General features: G+C 44.4%; 1 protein-coding gene across 2 annotated transcripts; it reads right to left on the minus strand.

Moving 5' to 3' along the window:
* Nucleotides 1-424: 424 nt before the first annotated feature.
* Nucleotides 425-17,519, minus strand: Cd180 (CD180 molecule). Of its 2 annotated transcripts, XM_057789827.1 has the most exons (3): nucleotides 17,279-17,519; nucleotides 5,735-5,901; nucleotides 425-3,087 (listed from the first exon to the last, which is right to left on the minus strand). In XM_057789827.1, exons 1-3 carry the CDS (start codon nucleotides 17,366-17,368, stop codon nucleotides 1,359-1,361), a joined length of 1,986 nt encoding a protein of 661 aa, XP_057645810.1. In that variant the 5' UTR covers nucleotides 17,369-17,519; the 3' UTR covers nucleotides 425-1,358. The 2 variants fall into 2 exon arrangements, with proteins under 2 accessions (XP_057645810.1, XP_057645811.1); XM_057789828.1 differs by lacking the exon at nucleotides 5,735-5,901 and having other exon boundaries at nucleotides 17,279-17,314.
* Nucleotides 17,520-18,713: the final 1,194 nt, after the last annotated feature.

Raw genomic sequence — 18,713 nt, forward strand, 5'->3', positions numbered from 1 at the left:
GTCCGGGAGTCCTCACAGATACCAGACTCCACAAATGTTCAAGTCCTTTATACAAAAACAAAATAGAATAGTATTTCCATATGAATTACATGATCCTTTCATATTCTTTGTATTGTTTCCTAACAATATATAACACGGTATATATGCTGTGTACATAGTTACATTGTTCAGGGAATGATGAAATGAAGTAAGATATACACTTAGCATTTGTGCAATGTTTAAAAAATATCAGTCTGTTGTTGCTTAACTCCCTGGATTCAGGGAACAGTAATTGCAAACATCACAGTAACTGAGTTTCAACTAGTAATTCAGACTGCATCAGAAGGATTTTGAGACTTGGGAGGGATTAAGTTGTGACATTGTCAACTGCCCTGTCTTCTCTATCTGCATTCAACAGCGCCATGTTGTCTGTCACTGCCATAGCCTTTGGGAATACCCCTGGACTGAACAAAAATCTCTTCTCCCCTGTCATGTTCCCGACAGCTAGTCTGCAGGGACACACACATACACAGGGTTCCCCTGTGAGGGTGTTCTTCCATATTCTCTGAAGGGAACAGGCTTTGCAAGGCCAGCCTGGGAACCAAACATTCATCTCTGTGTTCCTGTGGGAGAGAGGTCCAAGGACCAGAAACCTGGAGAATAAAATGAGCTGTTTGGACCACAGCCCACCTCTAAGTTTGCAACCGGAGAGGTGGATTAGCAGGCAGGGGGAGGGGAACCTCTTTGTTGGGAAATGAATGAAATCTGACCTTCAGGGATGGGTCGGGGAGAAGCTTTCAAAGTTTTGTACTGTTGACACCCTAGGGGTTTCTCAAGACCTTAGAAAGCAAATAACTGAGGGACTAATAGAATCTGGTCGAGAGCAGAATTTATTACTTTGTCTCATCTTTTAAATTCATTGTATTTTTTTACCTTTTGTCATTTGAAATGAGCATTGAGAATTTGCTGGGGCCTAACTTTCCCAAACGGCTCAATTACAGAGAGCTCAGCCTCAAGCAAAATGTCAGAAGTTAGAGAGAGAGAAGACAGGGTTGGCCCCAGCATAGCCGGGTTGGGCAGAGGGTGGGGGCACTGATGCGTGTTGCTCTCCTTTCTCAGATGGGTGGGGTTCAGATCGGGGGTTCAGTGGTTGTGGGTCACTTTTCACAGGAGGAAGTGGCTCTTCTCTCACAGCAGTGTGTGGCCCTCTAACCACAGCATCATAGGAGATTCAGATGAGTAAGACATGTTCAGAAAAGCTCAATGAACCCCAGCCCAGCACTAGGAACCCGAAAAGTCTGGTCACCTGTGGATGACAGTTCCTTTATTTAGGACAATTCTGATAAGCCCGTTTATCTGCTTTCTCTGGAAACCTTGAACTAAATGTGTTGGTATTTCCACCTGAGAAAATATTTCACTGCGAAAATCAACGCAACGGTGAACAAAAGCAAGAATACGATGAGAAAGAAAATGCCCACAGCTGTGATACTGCATGACAGGTTGACATCAGATAGCCTGACTCCCCGCAGCAATGGGGGATTTGCACAAAGAGTGGCCTCTATGTCCTCGACTCTGTGCGTGTTTTCTTTGTACCATTCCAAAAAGTAAACATTCGAACAAGTGCAGTCCAGGGGATTCTGTCTTAAATTAATGGTCCTCTGCTGCGACAGGATGGGGAGGAGGTCACGTGGGATGATGCTAATGCTGTTAGAAGCTAGATTGAGGTATAGTCCCTTAAGACGACTAAGAGCCTCGATGCTGCTGGATGTCAGCCTGTTGTGGCTCAGGTCTACATGATTCATTATCTTAAGCTGAGCAAAGGCCTGCTGGTCTATGGAGGAGAGATCACAGAATGATAAAATCAGGATTTCTAGACTCTTCAGGATCTGAAGCGGGTTGGTCTTTGGAATATTCCCATTTGGAAATCGGTTTCCCTGTAAGTTCAGGTGCTGGAGTGCTGGCAGGCCATCGAGGAGATGCTCATTGCTGGTGTCAAGGAGGCAGTGGGAGAGATTGAGAACCTTCAGAAGATGGAGGTTCTGGAAGGGACTTTGTGCAGCATTAACACGTAATTGGGTAAACGCCAAATCCAGGAGTTCTAGCTGGGGACATTCTTGGAAGGCCTCGGTCTTTAGGCCCAGGGGTTCATTGTAGCTCAAGTTTAGGCTTTGTAAGTGAGACAGGTTTTTGAGTTGCAGGTTGCAGCAGTCAGAAGTTTCGATGTCATCGTGGCTTAGATCAAGCAGACGAAGATTTTCTAGGTTGTCTAAACAGCCGGTACCAAGGGCAAGTTTCTTCTCGTTGCCTTTGATGTAAAGGTGTGTAAGGGAGGGGAAGCTGGCAGCATTGACTTGACACAGGTTTTCAAACTTGTTTGCACTGAGAACTAATTTCTTGAGGTTGTGTAGCCCCACAATCCCGGAGGGTAATTGTCTCAGGTGAGTGGCTGTCAGGTCCAGTTCCTGGAGGCTGGTGAAGCAGTGGAATGTATTCGAGGAGATGTTGAGGAAGTGATGCTTCTGCAGGTTGATGCTCTCAACCGACATTTCACAGAGGCCCTCGAACACCAAGGAACTAATTTCTTTATCATCAACGTCCTCAAATGTCCCCAGCCACAGCGACTGAACAGTAGAGTTCTGCAAACCCCTGAATATAACCAGCAAGTCAAGAGTCCCTCCAAAGTCCAAACTTTGGAAGACAGTTGACATGAAAGCCCCAGGCTCTATCCTTGTTATGTCATTTCCCTTTAAGTTGAGGCTCAGGTTAGTGGCGTGCCGTAGAGATTCTATATCTTCTTTAGATAGGTAATGGATGGCATTATTTTGAAAATCGAGAACCTTCAGCTTCTCTGTGGGGAAGTTTTGGGGGAGCTTAATGGAGGAAATATGGTTACTTCCAAGATGTAAACTTTCCAAGCTTTTCAAATTGTGCACGGGGATAAAGTCCAGACTGGACATTCCTGTTTGGGTGAAGAAAAGGTGCTTCAGTGACACGGGCCCATTGAGTGCTGTTTCTGCCATAAATATCAGCGGGTTTGCAGTTAGCACAAGTGTGTCTAGCTGATGCTGGCTTTGGAAGGTATCTTCATGTATCCAGTAAATCTGGCACCTCAAAGAGATAAGCATTTGGCAATCATGCTTACGAGGACAAAAGAACAAACACCAGCACAACAATGAGTCAAGAAATCCCTTGTCTGCAATAGCAAAATAACATCACTAAAAAGTAAAGTAGAACTTTCCTTCACGCCCGCAGAATAATTTGTTGGGTTAATGAATAGCCTTGGTTCTGAACACTCTGATTTAGAATTTATTCTGTAGTCTTTGCCCCTTTAGAGTGAACACTCAGGAGTTATTTTTAATTGTAAGGAAAAAACCCAGTGATTGTAAACAAACTGTGACTTATTGTTTAATTCAGTATAAAATATATCACACAGAACACATAAGAGACACTATATAATACACATATGTATGTATGTGTATGTAACACCATGAACAAGATACAACCTTTATTAATTTCTCATGGGGGGCTGAATTGCTAGCAAAGATTGAATCCAGGTCCTAACACATGCTAAGCACACCATCTATCACTGGTCTATAGTCTTGCCCTCTTTTGTTTATCAGTTAAATACAAAAGGGTTTTATGAAGAACTATTGTGTCTTAAATGATACATGGAAAATGCCCCTTGAACTGAAGAACAGTAAAGACTCAGAAAACACCGTCTTGATATTAATCTAAATATACTGGATTGATCGCACACACATGCACAGGAGTGCACATCCCTTGGTTGGCACAGGTGTATGCTGATGGCTCCCTCATTCACCTACCAATAGGTAGTGATATTGGCCATGGTATCTCACAGTGGCACTTATAAGGTGACTATGATCCCTTGTTCTCCCGCTCTGCAGGAGGGGAAGGGCCAGTGTGGAGAGCCGCTACAAGGGATGCGGATGTCATGAAAGCATCAGCCTCCTTTCCCTCATTTTCCTCACAAACTTGTATATGCCCTCACTTGCTTTTGATACTTCTGCCCCTTTGTTCTCAAACATTGGTTCAGCAACCAGATACAACTTTCAGGTTATGTTTTAGCAACTGGAATCATGGTTCCACCTCTAGAATAGATGATGGAATTCTTAATCCAATTTGGGTATAACAAATAAATCAAAAGTTAATAGAAGCCAGATGCAGGGGTGCTTGCTTTTAATCCTATACTTCAGGAGGCAAAGGCAGGAAAATATCTGTGAGTTCAAGGTCAGCCTGGTCTACACATTGAATTGGTGGAAGACTAGGACTACATAGAGAGACCATGTTTTATTAAAAAAAGAAAACAAACAAACCAGAAAGCAAACAAAACAACAGCAACCACACAATGTTAATAGAGATATCTGTGAGTTTCGTCTAAAATATCATTGCCCAGTAATAACCAACTGTGTTAACATGCTGCTTAATACAGCATCTGATCTGGTCAAGATTTTTTTTTTCTTTTTTGCCATCAATACCCTTAGAAAAGTGGTTCTCAAAAGGCAGTGAGAAACCCGGGGACGGCAGGCTGGGCTAGGCGGGAGAAAAAGCACCCAGCGAGGCTCAGAAGAGAGACCGCTTCTTGAATTTGGCATACAAATGGACAGAAATTGAAAACACTATCCTGAGTGAGGTAAGCCAGACCCAAAAAGAGGAACATGGGATGTACTCACTCATATTTGGTTTCTAGCCATAAATAAAGGACATTGAGACTATAATTCATGATTCTAGAGAAGCTAAATAAGAAGGTGAACCCAAAGAAAAACATATAAGCATCCCCCTGAATATTAACCTTCATCAGGCGATGAAAGAAGACAGAGACAGAGACCAACATTGGAGCACTGGACTGAAGTCTCACGATCCAAAGGAGGAGCAGAAGGAGAGTGAGCACGAGCAAGGAACTCAGGACTGCGAGGGGTGCACCCACACACTGAGGCAATGGGGATGTTCTATGGGGAACTCACCAAGGCCAGCTGGCCGGGGACTGAAAAAGCATGGGACAAAACCGGTCTCGCTGAACATAATGGACAATGAGGACTACTGAGAACTGAAGAACAATGGCAATGGGTTCTTGATCCTATTGCACGTAATGGCTTTGTGGGAGCCCAGGTAGTTTGGACGCTCACCTTAATAGACCTGGATGGAGGTGGGTGGTCCTTGGACCTCCCACAGGGCAGAGAAACCTGCTTGCTCTTTGGGCTGAGGAGGAAGGAAGACTTGATTGGGGGAGGGGGAGGGAATGGGAGGTGGTGGCGGGAAAGAGGCAGAAATCTTTAATAATTAAATAAATTAATTAATAAAAAAAAAAAGAAAAGTGGTTCTCAACCTTCCTAAAGCTGCAACCCTTTAATACAGGTCCTCATGCCTAGTGACCCCCAACCACTGCTACTTCCTAGTTGTAATTTTGCTACTGTTATGAATTGTAATGTAAATATCTGATATGCAGTATATCTAATATGGGAGCCCTGTAAAAAGGTCATTCAGTCCCCCAAAGGGGTCACGACCCACAAGTTGAGAACCACTGTCTTAGGCCTTCCTGAACAGCACCATTGAAGTACTTTTCTCGTAGTTGACTGACCTTAATTTACAATATATCAGAATTGTACCAGAAATGTGTTCCTTGGGGAAGGATAAATAAATCTGTGGCCCTATAGGTGGTATCAGAGGTACTTGGATTGTACAATATGGTTTTGTTTAAGTAAAATGTCAAGAGCGCACAAGGAGCTGAAATACCTACCTGGTTAAATCCAGAAAGGTGAGATTTACAAGTCTGCTGAAGGTCGTATTTTGAATTGTAGGCAAGAAATTAAAGCTGAACTCCAGACATTCTGTTGAGTTTGGTAGAGTGCCAGGAATTTCAGTGAGACCTAAATTTTCACAGTTGTATGTTTTGTTGGTTTCTTTCTGATGGGAGAAGCAATATAAATGAATATTGGATTTAGTAATTTGATTCACTCTCTAGCAAGATTATGTATGATTTACCTTTTGAGAAGCGGTCCCACTTCTACTTTTCATTCCCAAAAATAAACTTGCAAAGGCACAAAATGTTTATGTGCACATTCTTATTCATTACGGGGCTTTAGTAAGCTAGCACAAGGAATAATGATAAAGCACTTGCTCTTGATTAGATTATGATTCAAATAAATCAGTTGGTAAAAGACATTTGTAGTCCATCAGAGACCTCTGAATGAAGGGATTAGACGATATTAAGAAAATTACACACTTTGTTAGCAAGGTATTGGCTGTAAGTCAAAATGTGGAGGGTGCATCTATAATCCAAGCACATTGGAGGGAGTCGGGAAGATTCCAAATTAATGATGATGTAAGCTACACAGCAAGATCCTGTCTCAGGAAACAAACAACCCCCAAACAAACAAACAAAGGGTGCTTTCTGGTGGGCACAAGCCAGAGCTCAACCCTCCGGTACTGGGAGAGAAAAAGATTGTTAATAGCAGCACTGTTATCAGTGTGAGTCCAGCTGAACAAAACGTGCTGCTCCTTATTGGAACCCTGTAGAAATATTCTTGCCCAAAACAAGCGTCCACACGAGGGACTGAATAAATTGGAATCAAGTCAAGACTTTAGACTTTAGCTTCACATCTACAAGTGACTCAGCTGATTTAAGTTAAGACATGATAAAGCAGCAGTCACCCACATACAGAAAGTGAGATGTTCTATATTTTAACTGGAAAGGTAGGGGGAAGAGGAAGAGGAGGAGGATGCGGGAAGAAGACTCTTGTTAAGAGATAAAGGGGAGGCTGGTGATAGGACTCAGTGGGTAAGGGCAGCTGCCACCAAGCCTGCCATCCTGAGTTTGCTCCCTGGGAACCCACAGGATAGAAAGAAGGAACTCTTGCAAGTTGTCCTTGCAGGTTAGCTATGCACACGCGCCATGATGCGTGGTCACATGCTTGCTTGCGTATGTACAGAAAATAACTGTTGAAAAGCTATTTTAAAAGAAAAAGATAGACATAATAACTTAGGCAAGCAAATAATAGATTAACCCATGTTTAGTTATGATTTTTAAAAAGCTAGGGAAAGACATAGTATAACAATAACAGAACTCTGAAGACAGGATTTGATGATATTGAGAAATAATGAATTTGAGAGAGAGAGAGAGAGAGAGAGAGAGAGAGAGAGAGAGAGAATAGGAATGTTGTGACATTAGTGGTTAACATGATTTTATGGAAGAAATGGTCTTAGACTCTTTAGGTGCAGATTAACTATAAATAAAATGACGGGTTTGAGATTTGCTTTAGTACACTCTGGCAAAAAATAGAAATAAAAAGAGAGAAATCATTCCATAACCCCACCATATGGGAGGCTGAGACAGGAGGATTTCTGTGACTTCTAAGCCATCCTGAGATAGGGCAAGACCCTGTCTCAACAAACAAGGAATACAGGCAAACAGAACAGGAAGGAGGAGGGAGAACTGTGAAGAGTTTGCTGACAAATTCTTACCCTCCTGGGCATTTGAAGTGCTGGTAACTTTGTAACAAATTTGCTTAACACACTATTAAAAGGAAAAAGAAGTAGCACAGATCTTGGGGATTTCAACCTTGAAATGCAAATTATTTCCCTGTTGGGATCTCCAGACTGTAGCTACCAGACTGTGGGTCTATGGAACCACCCTGTGTCCAACATAATGCTAGATCCTGAAATCTAACGGGCACCGCCTCTTAAACTTCTAATCCAAGACACAGATCTGGAACTAACTATATAGGAAATGCTACTCATCAGAATTCCGCAGAAGTGTAGGGTTATCTGGTACCACTGTAGCATGAGCGGCTGGTGTGGGTGTGACTGAGGAGGGGGGGAGGGTGGGTTGCAAGGTCGGCTGGTGATGTATACCTGGCCCAGGGAGGCTTCTAGCTAAGAATATCCTTGGAGGTACAAGAAGATGAGCACCAGGGATCACTGGTGCTCAGATCGTCTTACATCCTAGATGAACTCAAACAACCAACTGTCCTCCGGTTTTTCCTTCCCACACGCCCGCTTTCCAGTAGTCCATGAAGGTGCCCAACTAACACTCTGGTTCAGCTGCCTTCCTTACTGTTGACTACAAACAGATTTTTCTTGGATGGACAGAAGCACACACATCTCCCTTTTCTCTAGACGGCACCATTTACATCACTTTGCCGAACTCCATTTCCTGCTTGGTGCACTTTTTCATAGCTACTACGCATGTGCATCTCCAGGAAACCACTGGTTTCCTTCTATTCCGTGAGGCTATTATAACTGTCGATGATGAAAATGTCATATTTATATTTCCCTATAATTTATTCTCCAGTTTATAGACCCAAAGTCCTCTAGGCACTGTCACAAATCCATCCATATAATGTCCTTGAAATGCACACTTTGCATTTAAAACCTAGATTTAGCTGACTGGTAGGGAAAAGCATGCTACAAGACTGCGCCTGGTGCCCGTGACAGTGGCTCACCCAGAGAGAACCTGTGTGGATGGCTGTGGGCTCAGTGTTGCTACGGATCTTATTAGCTAGGAGGAGACATTTTTCTTTTCTGGTCTCCACTGGCATATCTGACTTTATGTATGTAGAGAGAAAGGGGAATCTGCCAATCTGTCCGGCTCTATTATAGTATCACAGTGAAAGGCCTAAGGCTACTGATTCCCCGCTTCTGAATATACATGCTTAGGACACTGAAGTTATTTCCTCATTCAGCCTCTCCTGGGCTTCCTAAGCACTTTACTGCACTAATGGGATTCAGAAAGTAAAGGTTGCAGAAACTCTGCTGAGCCAGGGGCCGAGGGAGCTTCTAGTAGGAGGAAATAAAGACAAGGAAGTGAAATCACTCTTTTACCCAAGCAAAAAAAGGAGAAGCAGGCAGGGTCTGCCAGTGCCAGACAGGAAGACGGCCAAAGCGTGGTCCACAAATCTTCGCATAGATGGGAACAGCAATGACCCTGCTGCCCTTGATGTCTTGGGGGAAGGGTGATGGCAAGACTTAGAATTTCAAACCAACAGGTCCTGGGGCTCCACAGGCACCTGCCCCCTACACTTTTTGCAGTCAGAGTTTTACAATAAAAATTGTTATGGCCATGAAAGTTAGCAACATATAAGAACCATTAGATAATTTTCTGTTGATTTTACTTATTGATTTTTGTTTAATTAATCTATTTTACATCCTAACCGCAGTTTTTCCTCCCTCCTCTCCTTTCATTCTCTCTACCTCCAGACCTCCCCCATTTCCTCCCAACCCCTTCTTCCTCTGTTTCTATTCAGAAAGGGGCAGACACCCCATGGGTATAAACAAAACCCAGCATGTAAGTTGCAGTAAGATTAAGTGCTTCCCCTTGTATTTAGACTGGCCAAGATGGTCCGGAATGAGGAATAGGTTCCCAAGAGCCAGTCAAAGCATTGGGGACAAGTACAGCTCCCATTGTTAGGAATCCCACAAGTAAACAAAGCTACACAACTGTCACATATGTGTAGAAGGCCTAGGTCAGTTCCCTGGTTGTTGGTTCAGACTCTGTGAGTTCCCATGAGCCAGATTAGTAGTTTCTGGGCTTTTCTTGTGATGTTCTTGACCCCTCTGGCCCCTACAATCCTCCCCACCTTCAGTCAGATTCTCTGAGCTCAGCCAAATGTTTGGCTGACGGTCTCTATATCTGTTCCATCAGTTACTGAGTGAAGGCTCTCTGATGACAATTGGGGTAGTCATCAATCTGATCACAGGAGATAGTCAGTTCAGGCTACATAGCCATTACTGTTGGAGCCTTAGCTGGGGTCATACACCTTAGATTTAGGTGTATTTATTTCCCTTGACTCCCTCTTTATGTTCATCTTCTGTCATCTCCCCCTCAACCTACCCCCAAATTCAATTTCTTAAGTTCCCATCCCGACCCACCTCCAGTCCACCAACACTTTGCTTCTATTTCCCCTTCACAGGGAGATCCTCGCCCCCACCCCCAACCGGGCTCTTCTTGTTACCTAGATAGACTCTTTGTTAATACCCAAAAGATGCTCAATCATACAGGAACACTTGCTCAGCTATGTTTACAGCAGTTTTATTTGTAATAGCTAGAACCTGGAAACAGCCTAGATGTACCTCAGCCAAAAAAAAAAATGGCTAAAGAAAATGTGTTACACAATGGGATATTACTCAACTGTTAAAAATAATGACATCAAGAAATTTGAAGGCAAATGAATGGAACTAGAAAAAAATCATCCTGAGTGAGGTAACCCAGACCCAGAAAGACAAACATGGTATGCACTCACTCATAAGTGGATCTTAGCTGTAAAGGAGAACCTTGATTTTACTGTTTAAGGTTAGTAGTGTGAACAGGTGCACACACACATGCAATCACTCTCATTCAGTCCTTTGGAATGGAATGTTTTATAAGTTACAGATATTCTGTTTATACCTCCTGAGGACCCTGAGGATGTGAAACTCAGAGAACTGACCCCTACCCCTTGCTCATTGCTGCAAGAGGTAAACTAGCCAGGGCAATGCTGGAGAGCTCACCCTGGTGGCGAGGGCAGGGGAGAGCTGGGGGTCTGACCAACCCTGCCCAGAACCAGGCCCAGAACTCAGGCCCAGAACCAGGGTTATGTGTTGGGTTGCCCCAACATCCTCCTCATCTTTTATCTGCTGGAGCACAGGGGAGGGAGGGTATCAGTCCTGTGGACCTAAGGCTGCAAGATCTCTATGACACAGGGCAGCAATGGCATGTTCAGGAAGAGTCCCAGCGAGGGTTCAGAGTAGATGGTGCTGCAGAGACCAGGGGCCTTGAAACAGACTACTGATTCTTTTCCATAAATGCCTACGTGTAAAAATACATGGATAAAGGATTTACTGTGTGACTCACTGTGTCACACTGCAGCTTCCATGACAAAATTTTCCCCTTCTTCCTTTCTTCCCCTCTCTTTTTCTCTTAATTTTTATTTTGGTGTGAGGTAGGGGATGGGTGGGATCTTGAGGCATGATGTAGAAAACACAAAGAATTAAAACTAAAAAGAACAAGGACATATAGTCACAGCACCCATTATCAACTCAGGATGTTTAACATTGATTCCACTTATTATTCAGCAGCCCATAACTTTGCCAGTTGTTGCTATGCTGGCCTCCAAGATAATTTTCTGTTTTTCCAATCTGGAATTATACCTTGCATTTGCTGTCAAATTTCCACAGGTTTCTCTACTCCAAGGCAATTCTTCAATCTCTTAGAACACTGATTTGTTTTTTTGAAAGAAAAAGAACTGTATGGTCATATATGCCAGAACACCATCTATTGTGGTTCTATATGTTTCCTGGGCTTGAATTCCATAGAGATTACATTTTGGTAGAAGCTCTACAATGGTGAGCTTGTGTCTTTCTCACCACCAGGACTAGGGTCAAAGCTTTGGGTGAATTTTAACAGCACAGCATGGAAGCATAGACCAGAGGAATGAGCATCCTTCAGAGGATGCAGGAAAGCAACAGACAGCTCCACCACTGCCAGGACCACTGGCCTCGGGTTTTCCTCCCAGGCAGACACCCGCCGTGCCCCAGCTCCACGAGTCCTATGTAATTATTCTACCTGGAGATGGACAGTTTTCTGAAGTTGCTTGTTCACTCGTCTACCTTGGCTGACTGCACTGCAGACAGGGCCCATCCTTCTTAATGTGAATGTCCGTGCCACAAATGCACTCAAATGCATGCAACCGCACACATCCTGCAGAGTTGCTGCAAAACCGCTAAGACGACTGCAATTGCACACATCCTGTAGAGTTGCTGCAAAACCACTAAGACGACTGCAACTGCACACATCCTGCAGAGCTGCTGCAAAGCCATGCAGATGCATGCAACTAAACATACCATGCACAACTGTTGCAAAGCTACACAGATGCCTGCAACTGCACATACCTTGCAGAGCTGCTGCAAAGCCATTTAGATGCGTGCAACTGCACACACCCTTCAGAACTGCTGCAGATCCACTCGGATGCCTGTCCTGCACACATCCTGCTCTGTGACAAGAAGTGTTTGTTTAGGACGAACGCTGCACTGGGACCCCTGCCAGCCACTTTGTCTTCAGCTTGGCTCAGAGCCTCTTTACCTAGAGCAAGTTTCCTTCCTAGCTGCAACCCCCTCTCCCTCCAGGTGTTCCTTTGCATTTTTCAATCAGGATGTTATTTTGTTTCTGTTCCCATTCCACTGTATTTTTCTCTTCTTGCAAGCGTTAAGGACATTTTTCTAATTTGGAATCCTTTGAATTTCACTCGAATGCTTCTTTCCAGCTTTTCAGACGTCTAGTGCACTTGACACATGCATGCATGAGGAAGCACTGACCCCACCCCCAGCCCCTTCCTTTAATCACACCTTGAGCAATGTGGTGGGTAAGCTGAATTCCAGAGCAAAGATTACTCTCTGAAAACAAAACAACAAATGAAACCTCTCGGGAAGACACATCCCTAAAATTGTGTTGTCAAGCTGACTCCTTCAAGGTGAAGGACATTCCAATTAAACCTCCTTTGTTTTCTGGTCCTCTACAGCAGTGGTTCTCAACCTGTGGGTCACAATCCCTTTGCAGGGGTGGGGGTATGGGGAGTGGAACGACCCTTTCACAGGGTCACATAACAGCTATCCGGAATAGAGGATATTTACATTACGATTCACAACAGTAGCAACATTACAGTTATGAAGTAGCAACGAAAAGATTTTGTGATTGGGGGGTCACTACAACATAAGGAACTGTATTAAAGGGTCATAACATAAGGAAGGTTGAGAACCACTGCTCTGCAGAAATAGCCTGCTGGTCTACAAGTCTAAGCTCACAGCATTAACTGTCTTGCCTGGCCTCTCTTCTTACCAGCTATAGCTTGGGGATAAGAAGCACACCCTACCGGTGAGCACTGAGAAGTGTCTAGACAAAGGGCCTTAGCCCTGAGCATGTGTCCTCTTCGGGGATCTTCTCATTCCCCATCATCCTGGTCCTGGGAAGCTAGTGCCTCTGTGAAGTTGGAGTTCTTCAAAAGAGGGCACTGCCAAGTAAAGCCCACCCCATTCCTAGAAACAGAAGGACTTGGTCTTACCCTGGTTTAGAGTGGACAGAGTGACTAAGATGAGCCCATTTGTAATGGGGGTGGGGAGCAAGCCTGCAGGTCCAAGGAACTATTTCAGAGTACACTGAAAATATTCTAACAGCAGCAATTACAGAGCACTGCATTCCAGATAGTCTGAATATTCACTAGTCTCTAAAGGCCTGGTCATGGTTGTAATTTTGTTACACGCATACAGAGAACATGGGGCATTTAGCAACAGAGGATTCTCTGTGGAGTGGTCATGAGTTTTTATTATAATTTTCTCAAGAGTTTGGTGTAGGTTGGAACTTTTCCTAAGAAAAAATTTTATTAAAGCATCAGTTCTGATTTCTACCCAACATGCATATATATGTATACACACACACACACACACACACACACACACACATATATCAGTTTTTGAGCTGTTAAAACTTAGAAATATGAAACAATAAATCTTCCAGAAGAAACTGTAGGATAATATCATCATAGCTTTGGGGTAGACAAAAGATTTCTTAAACTGGACAGAAATGTACTGAAAATTAAGGGAAGAAATGTTCAACCTAGTTGCAATAATATTAAGAACCTCCAGTTGGCAAAAGATACCTTTCAGAAAGTTGAAAGAGAAGTCTCAGAGTAGAAGAATATATTGGCAATCAAATCAAGACAACAAGGGAGAAAATGGGCAAAAGACTTAAGCACTGCACCCACACAAATGTTGCTGCAGAGGGCTGGGGGTGTGTGAGTGTCAGAATGCTTGCCCAGAAGGAGGGTGGCACTGGGTTTGGCTCTCAGCAGTGCCAGGAAAGAGGACTATGTAAGCAACTGTGAACATGTTCTCAATTTAATAATTCATCGGAGAAATAAAAATTGAATCCCAATGAAATGCTCCTTCCCAGCCATCAGGATGGCGCACATTTATTATCAAATGTTAACAAGACCCAGGAGCAATGAAACGTCACACGCAGTGCCAAGGCTGTTAATTATTAGTGATGTTTTATAAATCTGTGATGTCTACAAGATACACACACACACATATACACACACACTCACTATGGGAAATACATCTATTCAGGTACTCATATAACATAAATTTGTTTTTTCTAAAGAAAGGCATAATCAAGAAAGCTCAAATCCAGTGTCATACATAACTTCCAAAAATTATAAATAATGCAGTTTCCTATTAATAGTAGAGGAATAAATAGACGATGGGGGCTCCCACCGAACAGTGTGTCATTCAAGAGTAGGAATCAACAATCCATTATTATACATGTCATCTGAAAGTATCACCAATTTAGTGCCAGTCAAAAGGATTCAGGCAAAAGGAGTTCCTACGATATGGTCCCTACTGTATAAAGTTATTTTTTAAGAGCATACTAGCAACCATGATGATAGAAGTTACAAGACTAGATGTCTTTGAGGAGCTAATGGCCTGGAGGAGGCTTGGGGGCTTCTGAGGTGCTGAGTACATCTGTGCCTTAGGTTGTATGTGGAATACCTGGCTGTGTTCATTGGTCAAAATGCAATTAACTGCCTAGGTAAGACTTTGTGAACTTTCTGCATGTGTGTTTTGCTTCAACAAAGTTTAATAAGCTGAAAAGAAGGCAAAAGCCTAAACACAACTCTTATCATGCTTGGTCAGACAAGTTCATGACAGTGGGTCACAGGAACAGATAGGTAACAAGTGCCTGATCATGCTTGAAGTGGGGCAAGGAAGGAAAGAAAGCAAGGAGAAGGCTGGGTGGAAAGAATCGGGGTGATTTGAATGTAAGAGGACCATGCGTGACAATCAAAGGCACACATTTCTCCTAACCAGTCTTGCTCCCCCTCATCCGTGGCATAGAGGTCTGGAACATGGGCCCATCGTGTTTATGCATTAAACAGCCTTCAATTTCTGCTGCTTAGAAGAAATGAAGAGAGGAAGGAAGAGAAAATAGAGCTCTGATGCTCATGGAATGGTTTGCAAGGCTATTTAAATTCAGACATGTGTTAGAGGGCAGCCACGAGCTGGAGGTGGGGACGTTGTTTTAGAGGATTTTACCCCACGTGTTTACCCAAAATGGAAGTCTTCGCTGTCTTCATACAGGGCCTTTAGCGACCTGGGATACTGTGCCTTACTCCCATGAATGACAGGCATGGCACTGAGGGCCTGCTGCAGGCAGTTTCTTTTTGCCTCTCCTCCTTCTTCCCTCTGCCAAAGCAGGGGTCATGTACAAAAGGGAACTGGCAACTCGGAAGCCTGGTGACCACCATTGGTGGTTAGACGGTTTCTGTAGCTCTGCTGTAGTTCTCTGGCAGAGCTCACCCTTCCTGGACTTCTGGTCTCAGAAGGGCTCACAGGCTTCCCCTAGGTGCAGGGTTTTGAGAGCTGAACTCCCCAGTTAAGAACAGAGTACTGATAGAACATCCCCATTGCCTCAGTGTGTGGGTGCACCCCTCGCGGTCCTGAGTTCCTTGCTCAAGGCCAGCTGGCTGGGGTCTAAAAAAGCATGGGACAAAACCGGTCTCGCTGAACATAACGGACAATGAGGACTACTGAGAACTGAAGAACAATGGCAATGGGTTCTTGATCCTATTGCACGTAATGGCTTTGTGGGAGCCCAGGTAGTTTGGATGCCCACCTTAATAGACCTGGATGGAGGTGGGTGGTCCTTGGACCTCCCACAGGGCAGGGAAACCTGCTTGCTCTTTGGGCTGAGGAGGGAGGAAGACTTGATTGGGGGAGGAGGGGGGAATAGGTGGTGGTGGGGAAGAGGCAGAAATCTTTAATAATTAAATAAATAAATTAATTAATAATAAAAAAATAAAATAAAAAAAAAAGAACAGAGTACTGCAAATAGCCCACTTCTGTGGAACTGCAATTGAATGGGAGGCTTATCCCATCTGGGGATGCGGTCAGCATGTGACTAGCACTCGTCCTTGGTCACTGAGAAGGGGATGTCCCCATCCTAATCCCTTCATGCCATCTACATGATGTGTGAAACCAACTTCCCAACTTGAATGAGGTGAAGCCGGGGCTGATGAAGCCCCTTTCTTCTTTCAGTTCTTGTATAGCCTGAGTTGTCCCCCATTCTCCCACCCCTGAACTTCTTAGGTTAAAGCCTTAACTCCCGGGACCTTGTGTCTCGTGACTCTAATTGGAGACGAGGACTTTTGAGATAGATTACAGTAAAATGAGGAAAGCTAGGCAGATCCTAGTCCAACACAACTAATGTCTTCATAAGAGAAACCTAGACACAGCTAAGCATGGGATACACTGGATATACATAAAGACGGCCATCTCCAAGCTGAGAAGAAAGTCCTCAGAGGAAAACGACCTTGCCTCAGCCTCAGTCCTGGATTTCCAGAAATGGCAAACAATAAGTCCTATTATGTAATTTTCCTTACTCTGTAGCACTGGTTCTGGCAGCCGAGGAAACTAATATTCCATCCCTGCCTTGATTTTTCCTGGGTATCGTATCTCTGTTCGGTCTGGGAACAGCCTGAATCCACTCAAATGGCTAACAAGCTTTCTGTTTCAGACTTCATTCAAGTCCTGGCTCTGACTTTGATTCATACCCTCATCTGGGAAGTCTTAGCCTTGAGTTTTAGGTCAATGGTTTGACTTCTGACTATGGTCTCAGATTCCTTTTGCTCCTAACTATCCCTGGCTTATATTCTCGGTTCAGTCCCAAAGTAGGAAAGCAACTTAGCAAACCACCCTTTTCTGTCTGCACCCTTTGTCAGGCATGCCCATGTGGGACTGGCCACTTGCCAGAGTCAAGGAGAGCAGGAGGAAGGTGGAATCATTTTATGAGGCAAAAGACGGAGGCCATTCTCTTTCTCTCTTCCTCTCTACAACTTCCTACCCTTACTTCAAAACAGAAGGTTGGCTTTGGCTTGGGTCTCAGTTACTCCTGTGGGCTATTCTGACAGACGGAAAGGGTGTCCAACTGGAGGAGAAAACCAATCTCATTCAGAATGATCCTTTAACTGTTCTGAAGCCTGGAATGGGCCTGTCTTTACTAGTCCTCACTGTGGCAGCCAAGAAACCGAAGGACTCTGTGGCTAGAGGCCATGTGCTGCGATGGCGCACAAACGGCTCTCATGGTTTAGGTGTCAGGATTGAGAGGGTCTGTTCTTGGCACCCAAACCCTATTGCTATCTCCCGTTGTCCTCATTAGGACAATAAAGACTTAAAGCCAAGGTTCACATGAGTCTGTATGCCGAATCTCAAATTTTTGAGCAAGTGTCAGCTGGGTAGAGACACGGTTTGGACTCACCTCAATGCACGTCAGATCTGAGGAGGCGATGGCTTCACAGCTGGCTGAAAAGAGCACCACTAAAAAGAAGCAGCTGATGTCCAGAGCCATCCCAGGTCCAGAGCAAGCCCAGCTGGGTCAGATTAGCTAATGCTCAAAGCCAAGCCGTATAATCACACTCTAATAGCCCTGGCGACTTGGCAGGCAGAGAGGTACTCGGAAGGATGATCTTAAGCTGCAACGCTGGGTGAACCGCTCGGCATTTGTGGGTCTGCACTGCAGAAGAAGAAAAGGGAAGTTCTTTTTGCATACCAACCATCCTGGCCAAAAATAACTGAGAACCGTGCCACAGGATGGCCCAGTGCATTTCCTGACCAGTGTGGACCAGTTGCATAGGCCTTAGAGACTGTGATGCTTCCCATTGGCCAGATGCCAATTTCAAGGGTTTGTCCCACCCTCCCGACCTTCTAGTCTCTCTCCCCGTGAGAGGCTGGAAATGCCGGAATCTGCATTCATGTCGGATACCACTTTGCTAGCTGTCCTTCGGGGTGACTGGGAGAAGTGCTGGAGCATGCTGGCAGGGCAGAGAGCTTGGCTCCAGCAGATGGGAGGACTGCAAAACTGGGAACTAGGGCGGGAGGTGACAGTTTCCACAGTTCTGCTAGCTGAACCTCAGCCACTTCCTGGAGCACTCCTGATCTTCCTATGGAAAGTCTTACTTTCTCTCTCACCCAGGTGACTTAGGACTGCTGTTTTTAACAGCTCAGGTGGAAGCCCCTTTCTGCCCTCACACCTGGCTCAAGTTAAACAAAACAACTTTAAAAGACACAGCAGCCTGGCCAATGCAGCAGAATTTAAAATCTCAACTCGGGGTCCCTTTTCCCTTAGAAATAGTTTTGAAGCCTTGGGCTGTACCTCAATTGGTAGAGTAATTTCTTAGCATGCTTGATACTCCAAGTTCAGCACCCCAGCACCAATAAAGCAGTTGTGGGCATACTCCCTTAATTTCAGCATTAGGGAGATAGAAGCAAGACGATGAGCAGTTTAAGGTCATAAGAAGTTTGACGCCAGCTCAGGCTAAAGAAAATCCTGTTTAAGTAAGGAGAGGGGGAAGAGACAAAAGAAAAAGAAATAGAGAGAACCCTTTGAAAGGGTGGTAATTCTTATGATGGTCAAGGTGCGGCAGGGAAAGAAAAAGTTCAAGTATTTACTCAGTAAATACTTAGCTACCACAGGCCTTTTTCTACCCTTGAACCAGCTAATGTATGAGAGATAATTGGTGTTGCTGTTCTTCCATTCCGCTTCTAAGAGCCCAGTTCCTAGTTCAGACTCCACAACAACCTTAGATACTTCATGCTGTGTCACTGCCATCAATAAAGTGACCAAAGTCGCTACCACTTATGTTTTTAATAGCCCGCAGACCAGAGTTCCCCCTCCCTCCCTCCCTCCCTCCCTC

The sequence above is a fragment of the Chionomys nivalis genome, chromosome 15 (assembly GCF_950005125.1).
Source record: "Chionomys nivalis chromosome 15, mChiNiv1.1, whole genome shotgun sequence".
Classification (NCBI taxonomy): domain Eukaryota; kingdom Metazoa; phylum Chordata; class Mammalia; order Rodentia; family Cricetidae; genus Chionomys; species Chionomys nivalis.